Source organism: Xenopus laevis, chromosome 1L (assembly GCF_017654675.1).
Source record: "Xenopus laevis strain J_2021 chromosome 1L, Xenopus_laevis_v10.1, whole genome shotgun sequence".
Taxonomy (NCBI): Eukaryota; Metazoa; Chordata; class Amphibia; order Anura; family Pipidae; genus Xenopus; species Xenopus laevis.
In genome coordinates, this window is record NC_054371.1 from 148953541 (window position 1) to 148969871 (window position 16331).

Sequence of the window (16331 nt, forward strand, 5' to 3'; positions counted from 1 at the left end):
TTCTTCACATCCTTAAATGGATTCTGTCATTATTTATGGTGTTTTTTATTTCTAAATTACACTGATTACAATACAAATAATTCACTCTAGAATATAAAATTTAATTCCTGAACCAGCAAGTGTATTTTTTTAGTTGTAATATTGGTGTGTAGGCAGCCAGCTCAGGTCATTTTGCCTGGTCATGTGATCTCAGAAAGAGTCAGCACTTTAGGATGGAACTGCTTTCTGGCAGTCTGTTGTTTCTCCTACTCAATGTAACTGAATGTGTCGCAGTGGGACTTGGAATTTACTATTGAGGGTTGTTCTTAGATCTACCAGACAGCTGTTATCTTGTGTTAGGGAGCTGTTATCTGGTTACCTTCCTATTGTTCTGTTGTTAGGCTGCTGGGGGGGGGTATCACTCCAACTTGCAGTACAGCAGTAAAGAGTGACTGAAGTTTATCAGAGCACAAGTCACATGACTGGGGGCAGCTGGAAACCGACAATAGCCCCTTGTCATATTTCAGAATTATATATAAAAAAATCAGTTTGCTCTTGAATTTCAGTGCAGAACTCTGCTGGAGAAGCACTATTAAATGATGCGTTTTGGGGAAAAAAATGTTTTCTCGTGACAGTGTCCATTTAAAGGAGAATTCAACCCGTAGTTTAAAAAAAAAAAAACACTCCCCCCACCCTGGGTAGACCCCCCAGCCTACATGCCCCTAATTTTTATTGTTTTTTTTAAACTATGGGTTGAATTCTCCTTTAATAATACAATATATATACCTTTCCTTGAGAAAGGTCCCCATGTTGGACCAAAACGTTGGATAAGATGTTATTTTTGATTAATAAATCAACACAATTTCACCAAACTACAGAGAGTGCTGATCTTCCTACCTACCTATTTTACCTTGCACCCGAGGTAAGCTGCAAAGGCGGTGTGCTGCCCATTTGGAGTTAGCTAGCACTCTAGCCTTTCTCACTTTGAGAAAGGCTAGAGTGCTAGCCGAAACGTCAGTTTTTTGTTTAATAAACACCTTTTGTTTTTCAATTAAGACCTGTGTGTGCTCGCCTGTTTCCAGATATATATTACTATTTTGCTGTTAGCACCCAGGCAACAAGACTTTTTAAACGTGCTCCATCCTTTGAGCTAACCGCGAGCAGTGGCCAAGAGCTCATTTTCTCATCAGATGGAGGTTCCTCGTTGGTAGGGCTAATAAGACTAAGAAGTGTTGTTCCATGTTGTCCCATTCACAGCTTTTTGTTGCAGCTCTCCTAAAACAGTTGAAAACAATGTTATTATAAATACCATAGGACTAAGGACAAAGTGGAGCCAGTGTTTTCCTGCTCAGTGAAAGGGTGATGTGCCGGTTTATTATATTGTTGGCAAGAGAAAAAAAAGAAGTCTTCTACCATCTACACAATGGAGTGGAAGTGGGAAATCATGGACACCGTAGCAACCTAAACTGCTGTTTTTTTGGAAAAAAAAGCTACTGTATATGACTAGGGGATTGCGCAGAGTATTGGACAAGCCAGTAGGGGCACATACATATACTATCTATAGTTTGCCCAATTGTCTAAAACCTCATTGTCCATAGAAATTGCAATCGCCACTGACTTGCAAAGTGGAGTTAGTGCAAGAGCTGTTGCAGGGCTTGAAATACGGTACACAAACGATAGTTTTTCTATATTAAAATAACCCTTAAATCTAGGAGGTTCCCCACGAGTGCATAAAGTATAAAGAGTAAACAAGCAGACAATGACCATACCCAGGTTTTCTTCCAGCCCTCCATGATGCTGCTGTGTTCACTAACTGCAGCTTTCCATTGTGCAAGCTCAGGGCTTCCTCCTTGGCCTGATCCACCTACAACATATTAAAACTAGATGGTAGAATGGCATATAGAAGCGCGTGTAGACAAAGCAGTCTTTTACATATGGGCTGTTTTATGCAATATATTTATAGAGATATCTGCAAGGTTCAGGGGTATAGTTTCCATTTAATATTTGAACTACTTTCTGGCACTGAAATATATCATGTTAATATTCAAGATACACAAGTAATGCATAAGCTGTCAATGATATAGTGAATTAGGTACTCCCTGTTGTAAAATATAAGTATATTACAAGTCACAGTGGAGTGGCTATGAACGGTGTACTTTTTTTTATTATGATACACAAGTTTTAGTGAGTCATGTGACAGAAATGACATCACTGCACAGATGTGATGACATCACTAAGCACCAATTATATGGATATTTACAGGATATTCATGGTTTGTGTATTACAGTAGAAACCCCATGTTACGTTTTTCAGGGGACCATAAAGAAATGGTGCAAAACCATTGAAAATGTCAGATCAGGGAAAAGCATTATGCATATGTATATTAGATGGACTCAGAAATCAAGGTATGTAACATTGAGGTTTCATTTTATATCCTTTATAATATACACAAAAGCCATGAATATCTTGTAAATTATATCCTTATAAATGGTGAGTAGTGATGTCATCAGTTATAAATGGTGAGTAGTGATGTCATCAGTTATAAACAGTGAGTAGTGATATAATTATGGTCACATGACGCTTAAACTTGTGTATTATAAAAAAGTACCTCTTGTTGGAAAATGAGGATATTAGAAGTCACCTCGAAGTTGAAAACTCCTCAGTAACTTATAATATCCTTATCTTGAAACTCCTCGGTAACTTATCCTTATAATTTACTACAGTGGGTACTTTATTCACTATATAAATGATTCTTTGTGATTTTATCAGTTAGAATTGGTGCTTACTGATTTAAGTAATATTTGTTGTGTATTAGAAAAAATAATGTACCCCCATTGTAAAATATGTTGATACAGGCATGGGAACAGTTATCCAGAAAGCTCTGAATTACAGGAAGGTTGTCTCCCTTAGACTCCATTTTATCCAAATAATCCAAATTTTAAAATATTCTAATATTAAAACAGTAGCTTGTACTTGACCCCAACTAAGATATAATTAATCCTTATTGGAAGCAAAAACCCAGCCCCTGGTTTTGGGTTTATGTAATGTTTAAATTCTTTTTTAGTAGACTTAAGGTACGGAGATCCAAATTGTGGAAATATCCCTTATACAGAAAACCCCACATTCCGAGCATTCTGGATAATAGGTCCCACACAAGTCTCTTCACCCTTGTGCCTTTATGTAGTCATTGAACCCCTTGTGACTTATTATACAGTAATACTTAATGACAAAGTATAAAACCTGCATGACATTCCATTTAATTAACAAGGGAAAGCTTATTTACAGCAAACATGTATGTTCTCTTTATTTTCCCGTCTTACCTGCCACTTTAATGAAACCCTTTGATGCTTTGGACCCGCGCTTTGATTTGGCTGTACAAATATATTCTGCATCCTGGGCAGCAATGTCTCTCACCCAGCTGAGGATATGCACAGTGCCATCTGCCAGTCCATGCTGCTCCTCCTTCCAACAACCTTCCATTAGAACTCCATCCTTTTCCCAGCTAAAGTGCACGTCCTCTGGAGCTGAAGGCAATATATGTTGGAAAGCCTATGAGGCTGTGGCAAATAAGATAATCACCCACCACTTAGGGCTGAACCACACGGCACAACCTCTTCAGATCCGACACAATGAGAGGAAGCGGATGCGACAAGACGAATGTGCCGAATACAATGTAAGTAATAGGAATGTCGGACCTACAAGCTGCCTGCATTCAACACGACTGTCAGATGAAGACGTAACGTGCAGTGTTCACATTCGACAGTCGTTTCGGATGCATTATATTCGGCACATCATCTCGTCGCATCCGTTTCCTCGTATCGTGTCCGATCAGAACGAGCCACACTGTGGATTTCAGCCCTTAAGCTGGCCATACATGTAGAGATCCGCTCGTTTGGTGACCTCACCAAAAGAGCGGATCTCTCCCCGATATGCCCACCTTGAGCAGGCGATATCAGGCTGATCCGATCGTGGGTCCTAGTGCCCATTGATCGGATCACAATGTTGAGCATACGAGGACTGCATCAACAACTTTTGGCCAGATATTGATTGTGGAAGCCAGTAGGAGTGCACCATACACTGGGCAATAAACTGACAACTTAATCGGTGAGCAACTTATATCTACTCATGTATAGGGACGTTTATGCACAAACACTCACATATAGGGATGGGCGAATTTTTTCGCCTTGTTTCACCGAAAAAATTACGCCCATAGACGTGTATGGCGTCGTGCGTCAAAATAAAAAGATGCATATCAAAAAATTTTTGCCCACGTGACAATTTTTTTGACGCCCATAGACTTTAAAGGGCGTCAGCGACATTTCCCCGGCGGTGAATTTTTGACGAAACGGGTCAAATTCGACCATCCCTACTCACATACACTACACATACAACAGTATTCAACCTCTTTCTCTCATTTTAAAAAGGTAGTTCACGTTCACATGAACTTTTAGGGGGTTATTTACTTAACTCCGAATGCAAAAATCACAACAAATTTGTTGTTTTTTTTTAATAAAATTGGACTTCTAAAAAAATGTAATTTTTCGAAATTTATATAAACCCACAGGATGGAAAAGTCCAAATCTGAAAATCCGGCATCTCAGACCTGTCAAGGTTGCAAATAAGTCAATAAGTAGAACTCCCAACGTTTTTTTTGATGTGTGCTGGGTTTCATGCAATACCCCGAAGTTTTCGGATGAAAATCGTATTGAAAAATCCGAAAGAATTGTGAAAATCAGATTTTTCCTGCAAAGCTAATTTTCGGAAAATGTAATCGCAAATAAGCATAAAAAACCCGAATGGATTTTATCAGAGTTTGTTAACAGAAAATAGAGATAAATTGGGACTTTGATAAATAACCCCCCAAGTATTTTATAGAATGGCCGTCCCGAGCAACTTTCAATTGGTCTTCATTTTTTAATTTTTGTTATAGTTTTTTTAAATATAACTTCATCTGGCTTTGCAGCCTTTAAAAGGAGGGGGGGTCACAGACCCCAGCAAAACTATTGCTCTGTGAGGCTAAAATGTTATTGTTCATTTTTATTTACTTATTTTTCTATTTGCCCCTTCTCCTACTCTTATTCCTTTTTCAAGCCACTGCCTGGTTGCTAGGGTCATTTAGACCCTAGCAACCAGATAGCTGTTCAAATTCAAACTGGAGGGCTGCTGAACAAAAAGCTAAATAATTAAAAAAAACAAAACACTGAAAATAAAAAGGGAAGACGAATTGCAATGGTTACTTGAAGGTGAACAATCCCTTTAATGACATTTTGCACTGGAATTGTGTGTTATTTTAATTTATAGAGACTCTATAGAAGATCAAATGAATCAAACAGAAATATGCTGTTTGCAAAACAATTCAGCCCTCACATTTTAATATATTTGAAGCCAGTTTTGCAGTGATAACTGCATTTAACGATGAAAGCTGAGGCAACTTTGGGCGACTATAGAAAACGCATCACCGCGTGTGCATTAAAGCAGGCGACTTTTCATTGCAACATATGGGGGAAAACGCTGAGGCAGTTTGGGGAGATAGTCGCTCAAAAGACGAGGCGATTAGTTGCGTGTGGCCTTACCCTAAAAGGGTGGCTAATTCTAAGCAGCTTTTCAATTGGACTTTGTTGTTTATTTTTTATAATTTTTTTAATTACTTGTCTTTTGATTCAGACTCGTTCCAGCTTTCAAATGGGGGTCACTGACCCCATCTAAAAAACAAATGCTTTGTAAGGCTACAAATCTATTGTTATTCCTACTTTTTATTCCAGTCTCTTATTCAAACCAATGCAGGTTGCTAGGGTAATTTGGACCATAACAACCCAATTATGTAAATTGCAAATTGGAGAGCTGCTGAATAAAAAGCTAAATAACAAAAACCACAAATAATAAAAAATGAAAACCATTTGCAAATTGTCTCAGTTAATTTAAAGATGACCAAAATATCAATTAAGGGTTAGCCTCCATGGCAACGGACATATGTATGTCTGCAGTAATTTAAAGTAGGGAAGGAATCCTGAACCGGGGGGGGGGGGGGCTCAAGACCGTGCCCCTTATTTCCTCACATTTGGGCCCCCAGGGTTGAGATGCAGTCCAGTCATGCACTTGGTTGTAGTTCTCTGCTGCTATGTGCACGAAAAAATGGAAATCTTTGCAAATATATACAGTGAGCGCAGTGTAACTTTTATTTAGGAAGCCCCCTCACCTGGTCTCTCACACTCACCACAGTTTGGATTATGGAATAAGAAACACTCTGTATCACTGTCACTCTTTCCCTTACACTCAGTCTTAAACCAAATGTGACACTTACCCAGGGCAGGACAATATGGAAAGCTTGGATTATCAAAAAGAAAGGCAAATTCATTAGCAATAAGGAATATGTTAGACATCATTTCACATGTAACAGACTGGAGCCGCAAGATAAGTGAATTAATCCCGGATTCTTTCAAAAAAGCAGCACGTACCACAGCACAGTTACCTGGTCATATTGAAATCTAGTCAAAACATGAGCCCCGTTTGAATGTTTTGGGGCCATTGGATTGGAACAGTCCATCAGTGCTATTTGCCTATACGTGTGTGTGTGACATTTGTTCAGTATATATAGAGTCTGGCCCATGATTTGATAATGAAGTTATACAGAAAGTTGCCCAGTATATGACAGTTATTGCTGTCACATATTGGTTACTGCTGAATCAGTGTCACTACAGCTGCTAAAATTGGGTCTCTCTCTGCACTGGTGAATTTAGTTTTATAATGTAGTTGCCAATTCCTGAATGGCTACATATGGGTTGCCCAACTGCTCAGTCTCTGTTCACAAACAAAGCTTCTGCATTATGTGTCATTTGCCCAGAAACAGAAAACCGTATTGGACTAATCTGCTCACTTGTTACACAGTTGGAGGCCTGACATCACTTTTGGGTTAGTTGATGCCAATAAAAGAAATCAACAGACCAGATTTTCTGCCCAGACCAGCCAACTGTTACCTGAGGGATAAATCACACCTGCCTTTCATGTGGTTCATTATTTGTCCAAAATATTTAACATACACAACTGATCCTCTGTAGTGATCTGCAGGATCAACCCATAGACTGAACAGATAGATACTGTATGAGTAACCAGACATGCAAAGCACTGTGAAGCAAAGTGATCTTGGTGTCATTGCAGAACGACAGCTGCATACTATTTGGCCTCCATTCTGCCCAGTTTCTTTTCTTTTTTCCATTTGCTTGCTAATGGAACAGTAACATCATAAAAATTAAAGTGTTATAAAGGAAAGACAATATCATATAGCGTTGCTCTGCTTTAGTAAAACGGGTGCGTTTGCTTCAGAAACACAACTATAGTTTATATAAACAAGCTGCTGTGTACCTTTGGGGTGTCATACAAGCACATGCTGCAATTCGGGGAGATAAGTCGCCCAGCGCCTCTTCTTCTGCGTGACATTTCCCCGAACTGCCTCCACGGCGGCTAGAATGAAAATCGCCGGTGGGATGGCACTCGGAGCACTTCGTTTTCCGAAGTTGCCCAGAAATTTCCTCGTGAGGCAACTTCGGGCAACTTTGGAAAAACAAAACGCTCCGAGTGCCATCCCACTGGTGAATTCGATTTTCTAGGCGGCGGGAAGGCAGTTCAGGGAGATGTCGCCCTGAAGATGAGGCGATTTGTCGCCTGGCGACTAATCTCCCCAAATCTCAGCGTGTGTCTCTGCCCTTACCAATACAGCACAACAGAACATTATATTTTCATCACTTTAGGATACTTTCGTTTTTTGATGTCACTGATCTTTTAAGCAATAAAGGTAATCTCCTTTCTCTTCAAAATGACCTGGACTAACACTCTGATACATGACAGGCAGACAAACTGGAAAGCATATCCCTGCAAAAAAAACCAAAAAAAAAAAACCCTTGGTTTGCCACAGTTTCCTGTCAGATAACAAATATGAGCAGAATAATGTCAGCAAGCCTTTAAATTGATATACACACACCTTATAACAATTCATACTCTGTAGACTATCCCCTCATTAGTGTAATGTAAAGACCAACACTATCCTTTCATTTTCCATTAATGTCCATATGAACCACACAATCTACAGTATTACAGTATAAAATGTTCTGTGCCAGGCATGTACTGTATAAGGAAGAGTCTTTCAGATACCCAGGAAATCCCATGACTTCATTTGTTGTCCATATCCAGCACAGCATTCTATGAGTTACAAAGATAAAGGCAGCAGCTCTGACAGCGTATTGCTCAGTCAGTTGTGTGCTTGTAGTAAATGGAAAATAGTTTATCAGAGAGGTCAGAGGATCCCTGAGGACATATAGACAAATAACCTAGTTCCTCATATTGTTATCAATGATGGGACATACAGCAATGCAGATGGTTAGTATATTTCTCACACATGGCACAAGAAGGCAGCAGACCCCCAGCCCTTGTCATCACCTGTTATTTTCTGACACTCACTTGCCCTTTAACTCCTTACCAAATTCTGTCAGACTTCTACACTACTAGAGCCTGTATGTTTAGAAGCAGCACCAGTTACTGCCACAAATGAAGGGAAATCGTCTCCTCTGGCCTCACTATATTAAAAAGGAAACCCCAGTTTCAGAAACAGCACTCTAGACAACTAAAGGGCAACTGTACCCTTACATTTTCCAGCACAACTGTGATTAAAACACAGGAATACCTATGCTGATTTGGGTTTATATTTCTCTTATGAAAGTTTAGTAGAAAACATAGGGAGTTGTCCCAGATAGACAGTGATGTTTACAATCTTGTCTGGGTAACTGTGCCCCCATTATACATTATATCATGATCTTGTGTGGCTTTTTGTAATGAGGATATGAACACAATAGGACCGCTGGGATGACAAAGATCCTTCATTTTAGCATTTATAAGGGAACCTCTGCAGCATCTGAAGTGGGATATTTTATTAGGTTTAAACACAAACGTTAAAGGGAATGCCTTTAAAATGCTATTAATCAAATATAAATCTCTGTATTGCTCTCAGAAATAAAAAAAAGGGTGATCCAAAGCAAAACCTTGGTGGTTTAATTGAAAAGTTAATTGGCAGTTCAATTCTCCCCTATTCAATAGGAGTGCCAGTGCAATGAATAGGACTTGTGCTAAACATACTTTTTGTCTATTGTTTCACTTAGCAAATATGTATGTTTTTTTTATATTTGGGCACTACATAGGACACAATTTGAAATTAAAGTCACATTCTAATACCCGACTCATATGAGCATGATCAGAACAAATCCACAGTTCACTGAGAGACCTCTTTATAAACAGACCTTTCCCCCTCCCCACAATTATAGATAAGGAACCTCTTATACAAAGGGATTCCCAGTTGCCTGCTGATTTGTTTTGATTGTGCTTGTACATGTCCCAGCACCATTCACCCTCTTTCAAAATAAATACATTTCTTTAAACACACGTTAAGCACCTCTTTTTAATGAGTTTAAATCCATTCTGCTTCTCCTTGCATGTCATTGCATCAATAAATAAATCCTATGTTATGTTTTGAGAATTGAATCCCTTGCATTGTTTTATCAAGAGCAAATGTAGCTGACATTGAATACTACACCACCAACACAGCTAGCAGCTTGCATCTACCAATAGTGTTCAGATAGAGGTTAATTGAGCATAATTGGTTTTGCCCTGATTCATACTCCCATACACCCCACCTTTTCAATCTCCAGTGGCAGATAAACTTATACAAGGGTCCAAGTATTCATTCTACCATCTCTTGCACTTGTGCCATTTACCCATCTCTTTAATTAAATATCATTATTTTGGGTCTGTTGGCTGGTAAAGCCTCTAACAAATTAGATATATTGACAGGGGATAGGGTTCCCAACCTTTTTCATCCATGAGCCACATTCAAATGTAAAAAGAGTTGGGAAGCAATACAAGTATGAAAAAAGTCCCTGGGGTGCCAATATGTGCTGTAATTGGCTATTAGGTTGCCCCATGTGAACTGGCAGCCTACAGGAGGCTCTGTTTGGCAGAACACCTGGTTTTTATGCAGCCATCACTTGCCTCCAAACCTGAAATTCAAATTCAAAAGTAAGGGTATCACTGTTCTAGACACTGCTGTAATAATATAACTATTGGATGGGTGTTGTATAAATAAAACAATACATGCATGCAGTAAAATAAACATGTATACAACCTCAAGGGAGGAAATAAATGAAAAATGAATGCATGAAAAATAGGGTTATTGATCAGCCTTGGCCATTAGAAGGAACCTAGAGAAATAGAATATACAGTGGAAAACCAATACTCACCAAGAGCATGGCAGAAGAGGTGAAAAGTTCCCTGTGCACTGACAATATGACCCTGGTCACTTAGGGAAGGAGGCAGTAGTCTGACTACATCACTTTGTGCACTAGATAAAACTTCAGGCTGCATGCTGGGTAGTGAAGGATGGAAATCAGGTCTCACAGAGGATAAAGAGGAGGTAGCAGAAGGAGGAAAAGGAATGGGAGATGAGGCTGTATGACAGAGACAGAAAGAAAAAGAGAAAGTACTAAGGAAAATAAAAATCACAAGAGAAAAAAAACGTACTTAAAAAGAGACGGCAACAGGAAGCATTAATATCTCTATTTACAAATACTCCTGATCAGTAGTCGTGTGATACCGGTGCTTTTCCGAATGGCCAGGGAGTAAAATGTGAGCAGTAGGTGCCATCGGAGTATGTTCCAGTATAACCCATTGCCCTGTATCATTCAACTCACTTCATAAACCAATAACATAATACTTTATTAAGATTTTTACATCTATACAGAATGAACAATAGAAAAATAAAAATTCAACTCTTTTAAGGAAGCATCCACAGTTAACATTACAGTGTTTTTTTTTTTCTCCTTCTTCTTAAAAACAAATAAGGCGGTCACTTGCATAAATACGAGGGGGGCTAAGGAGTGTGTAATACAGCAAGGGGTGCCTTTAATTCACAGGCCGGTTGCACCCTGCAGGTTTCTTCCAGTGGTAAGACAAGCAGAAATTAAGATGAGATTTTTGCAGGGATATTATTGTTGCCTTGGCTCAGGTGATCATTCCAGTAACATGTTTCATGTGGCTCAATGTATATAAAGAGAAAGCTCATAAAGGAATGGCAGGGAATGTGTTCAGCATATTATCTTGTTCCGTTGTGCAAATATTTCATAGTGACACAGTTTGGATAGCTATTCTTTCCACATAAATCCTATTTTATCAATAAACATGGAATATTTCTGTGCAACATTCAACGTACCGTGAAAGGGTTTTATTAAGCCACTGTCCTTTTAAAATCCAGTCTCTTTCTAGAAAAGGTCCCGTGGTATATATATATATATTTTACTGTAGAAAAACAAAGTAACCGGAGAAGTTGCCTTTCCCTGAGAAATAAACAGAAAGTAGCCAGACCTGCTCCTAAGCAGAAATAAAAGAACCAGTGTTTAATACCTTATAGGCCCTACAAACACGAGCAAGAGCGGGAAGCATTTCTCTACCAGTCGCGTTGCCTGCTGGAAAAAAAGTGCACAGTGAAGCACTAAAAGAAAAAGATCGGACCCTATTAGGGTTTTGTCTACAAGCTCCTTACCAATCTGATAAACTAAGATTTGTTTCCAATTTGGAATTCATTTAAAAATAAGTTGCAGCAAGAGGTGAAATGCTGTTAATGCTGGATCAGCCCTTTGCATTAATTATCATCAACATAAAAACAAACAACAGACTAAAACTTGGATATTAAAAAAATAATCCAAACAGAAGGAACATGTCTGCCTGCAACCTATGCTACATTTTCAATTGCTGCTAAAAATTGGGATATTTAAAGCGAAAAGGACTATTTCTTTCACAGAATGGATTGAAGCTTGACTGCATGGTCCCTTTTTTATAGGCAGTTCAGCAGGTCTACAGCATAAAATTGGTCTTCTTAAAAATGAACAAAAAAAGAGCCCTCAGTCTCCGTCAGAATCTGCATATTTGAGATCACATTTTACGTCAAACGGTTGGTCGGTTCCGCTCTCGTCGGGTTTCACTGCCTGTGGGACGGTGCCATTCCCACAGTCCAGTTCTGTCTCGTAGCCGGTGTCATGAGGAATCTTTTGTGTATCCTCAAACTGACTGGGGCTACACTTGGAGTCCACTAAGTTTTCCTTTACGCCTTGTTCACAGTCTGAATAATCGGGTGGGGTTTTTTGCTTGCCGGAGAACAGAAGAGTGCGGATGGGTAGGCACCAGTTAGGGAGGAATCCCTTGTAACAATTATAAGCCAACAGAATCAGAAACAATAGCGCGAACAGCAGCACCAGGCAGATGAGAAGAGAACAGTCACTTGGCTTTGTCAAGTACATCGCCTTCTCCATCTGAACCTCAGGAACTTTACTGTGCATTTCAGTTAATGCGGTTGTGCTTTCTAGTAACCTAGTGCTCACGCCTGTAACGGCAACAGGAGTTGTTAAAATCTGAGCGGTCGTTTTCTTCCGTGTAGACAATTCAAGGACCTTGGTGGACATGGTGGTTGTTTGAGATTTAGCTTCAGGCTCTGTGTATAGATGGGTAGTGCTCTCCAAAGTAGCGGGCACCTTTTCTAGTTCTACCTCATGTTTTAGCAGCACTTGGGAAACCTTTATATCCCCCACCTCCTCTTGGGATATGCACTCGTAAATACCAGAGTCGCGCTCGGTGACACTGAAGATGACTAGAGCGTGTTCTAGGGGATGATATTTGGGCAGTTCAGTCTTCAGGGCTTTCTTATTAAATTGCCACACCAGAGAGGCGAGCTTAGATTTTTGAGAGCACTTCAGTTCCACCGTGCTTCCCGACTTCACAGTGTGCTTCATACTGTTCTGGATTTCATCAGAATCTACAAAAGTGGGGTTAAACATCAGCACCCTAGTTTGTCACAAGTTTGGAAATGATCGAGTTACTTAAAGGGGAACTATTGCAAAAATGAAAATTGAATATAAGCTTCATCATACTGAAATAAGAAGACTCTCTAAATACAATCAATTAAATATTCCGCACCATTTCTAAAATAATCAAGTTTCTGTTCACTATTCCTCTCTCAGCATCTGTTTCTCTTCATTCTATCTTCATGCAGGAGTTGGGTGACAGATGAATGATCCAATATATTTTATAAGGGGGGGGCTCCTTTCCTAGCCGCTGTATTAGAGCTCACTCAAATAACTGATTCCAGTACAAACAAAATGTAACAAAATAACTGCCTTTTGCACAAATTCTGTATGTAGAGAGACGTGATGCCTGGTGATATTAATAGAGTGAGCTATAATACATCTTCTAGGTAAAAGGACCCCCCCATAAGATATATTGGATCTAACTGACACCCAACTCCTGCATGAAGAGAGAATGAAGAGAAACAGATGATGAGAGAGGAATAGTAAAGATAAACTTAATTATTTCAGAAACGGTACAGAATTTTTAATTGATTATGTTTAGAAAAACGTCTTATTTCAGTATGCCGAAGCTTATATTAAATGTTCATTTTCGCAATAGTTCCCCTTTAAGAGGTACAGTATAAATGGCTCATGTGTCCTTAGGGACATTCACTTTAATGTAGACACAAATAGAACAGGGACACAAGGGTTTAAAACTGCATTGTGTTATTAGGAAGCAAATTTACTGTGTTCTGTTCTACATCCCCAATAGGAGAGGCTTAATTTAAAGCCACACGTATCTAACTGTAACTACTAACAAACACACTCACCAATAGAAATTGCCAGTGAAATAATCATTGCAGCATATCATACTGTATTGATTTCTAGAAGCAATTATTCACTGCCATCAATTGGGAACAAGGGAGTGTGCAAGCTAGGGGGTGAGATAATGACAGCTGAGATCATGAAGATACAATATCATGTAACAGGGCCTGCGACAGATTTTTGGTTTTGGCCTTCAACAAGTGCCTCCTTGTTGAAGGCTGAAAAAGAAAAAATCAAGACCTATCTACATATTTTGCTACGTGTGTGAGCAACATGTCATGCCCATCAGTGTGAAACAATCGGTAGAGATATTAGGAAGGCTGTACCTGGACACTGAGATGCATCTCCATTTAACTGTTGGACCAAGCTCCTGAAATCAAACACAACAGAATTTTAGAATCCAGAAAGAAAAAAATATGAATAATGCCATTAAAGCCTTTGGGCTCACCACACTAAGTAATGAGGTTTTATAAAAACAAGTGTAATGTTTTGCTTTCCTGGTAGTTATATAATATAATATAATTTGTTTTGTCACAGAACAATCCAGTGATGTTTACATGTTTGTGTGGCAGTTGGCTCTTTGATCTGCAATGTAAACATGTGGCACAGAATCTACAGCATTGGCACAGCGGTGCTTTTATACCTGCACAGAGAATTATAAAATCCATGGTACTACTAGAGATAAGCATAAATCCAGACATGTTATAGCAGGGACAAATGAAAAGCACAGGATCAATTCATTATACAGAGGGGCAGATAACTAAAGGCACAATGACAATGCTTCCTACAAGCACTTAACACTCCCAAACTTAGAAAATCATAAATCATTTTTTGTAAAATGTTAAAATATCCAACACAGATTTTCAATTACAAGCCATATTTAATGGCCTTGTATAGAAGGGGTCTTCTGCCTTTTAAATACAGAGATGATAAAAGGGACTTACTCGTCCGCATTACTCTCCTGAAGAATGTTAACACAAGAGTGCTTCACGGGGTGCCAAGCACAATATGGATCCCTGGTCAGAATGCAGTCTTTACAGGATGTGAACTTTTCACAGAAAGCAAGGGGAGACTGGACTACCCCAGTATCGGAGCCTGCGTAAATAAACTTTTTCCCCTAAAAGCAAAACACAGTACACACAGTAAACCACCAGGGGGCAGTAAATTGCAGTCCAAATACTTCTATTTATTATTATTATTAACATGTATTTATATAGCACCAACATATTGCGCAGCACTGGATGTAAAAATGTGATCAGGTCTGGACTGGGATTCAAAATTTCAAGTAAACAGAGGCCCAAATGGCCTCCAGCAGCCTAATAAATAGTGACTTTCTATGGTATCTAACAGCAGCCCCTCTGGCATTTGAAAATCCACAGATTGAATCTTTAGTTATACTATGGCACGTCAATTCCGAGCGATTTATCACCCACGGATTTAACTGCAGGAGACAAGTCTCCCCATGTCCTGTCACCTTAAATGGTATTTCTGAATTATACTTCATTATACTGTACTAATGAGTAATGAATTAATAAAAGATGAAATTATGAAACGTAGGCTTATGCCCACCACCTCCAGCAAAAATAGATGATTATGGCCGAGTCCTGAGTGTAACAGCAGTCTCCCAACACTCATTTACATCTCTTTTAATCCATGGTGAATGGCTGAAGATAGTATCCTTCTCATTTATTTATAAAGCACCAGCAAGGAACACAGTGCAGGATACGAAGAAACAATAACTTTAAGGGGCACAGCGTAAAAATAGGATGAGAAGTCCCTACTCGCAAGAGCTTACAATCTATCTAAACAGAGTCAAGTCCCAACTGGCTGCTTCAAAGATTTATAATACAAGAGCTAACATTCAGAGATTTGGAACTAGAAAACATGGATATACATGGATATGATATTTACCTCCTTGTTAGAAAGCAGCAAGTTCTGCACTGGTTGTAGATGTGGGAACAGCACAATTTCCTCTATAATTCGCATTTCTGTGTCTTGACTGACAGCCTTGTGCAGCATGCCTTTATCTAGGTTAAACAAAACATATTCAGATTATCATTTCATACATACCTCCCAACTGTCCCTTTTTTGAAGGGACAGTCCCTCTTTTGACAGCTCAACCCGCAGTCCCTCATTTGTACTGGAAAGTCCCTACTTTCTCTGCACTGAACAGCCAGAAAAAGAAACAAAGTTTTTAACTTAATTGGCTTTTAGCAGAGAGCCCAAAACAGCTAACAGGTGCAAATAAGATACTTTGTAACAATTTTGAGACACAAAAAAACAGTTTAGAGAAGGAGAAATATTTTCAAACTTTCATAACCTGCCAAATTTTGCAAAATGAACATGGTAATTAGGGGGTGTGGCCACAGAAAGGGGCGTGGTCAAAAAAGTTTGCTGCACTACGTGCGGAAAAACATTTTTGTCCCTCTTTTTACTTTCAAAATGTTGGGAGGTATGTTTCATATTATACGAGAGAAGGCTGACTATCACTTTACTGCATTCTTAGTTAAAATCATTACAATTGCAGTCAGTGAAATTTCTAACGTTCTAAACTCTATTAAGAAACTCAGCAGAATTACATAATGACTGTTAATGACTTGGTAGTACTGAACTATAACTCTCTTGGTCTGAGCAAGCAGTTATACCCAGCAG

At 39.1% G+C, this 16331-nt stretch overlaps 1 protein-coding gene across 6 annotated transcripts in view; it reads right to left on the bottom strand.

Annotated features, from left to right (window-relative positions):
• Positions 1 to 1019: 1019 nt before the first annotated feature.
• Positions 1020 to 16331, bottom strand: part of sema4d.L (semaphorin 4D L homeolog) — a 91796-nt gene continuing 76484 nt past the window's right edge. For 3 of the 6 annotated variants that reach the window (XM_018259271.2, XM_018259280.2, XM_041564705.1), the window contains 4 exons: positions 15591 to 15706; positions 14624 to 14796; positions 14006 to 14049; positions 10716 to 12823 (listed from right to left, as the gene is read on the bottom strand). In XM_018259271.2, coding sequence (XP_018114760.1) covers positions 11916 to 12823; positions 14006 to 14049; positions 14624 to 14796; positions 15591 to 15706 — 1241 coding nt within the window. In that variant the 3' untranslated portion in view covers positions 10716 to 11915. Of the gene's footprint in view, positions 1255 to 1748; positions 1844 to 3299; positions 3504 to 5928; positions 6304 to 10259; positions 10467 to 10715; positions 12824 to 14005; positions 14050 to 14623; positions 14797 to 15590; positions 15707 to 16331 lie in introns of those variants that run through there. The other 3 variants (XM_041564717.1, XM_041564729.1, XM_041564723.1) reach the window with 3 other exon arrangements.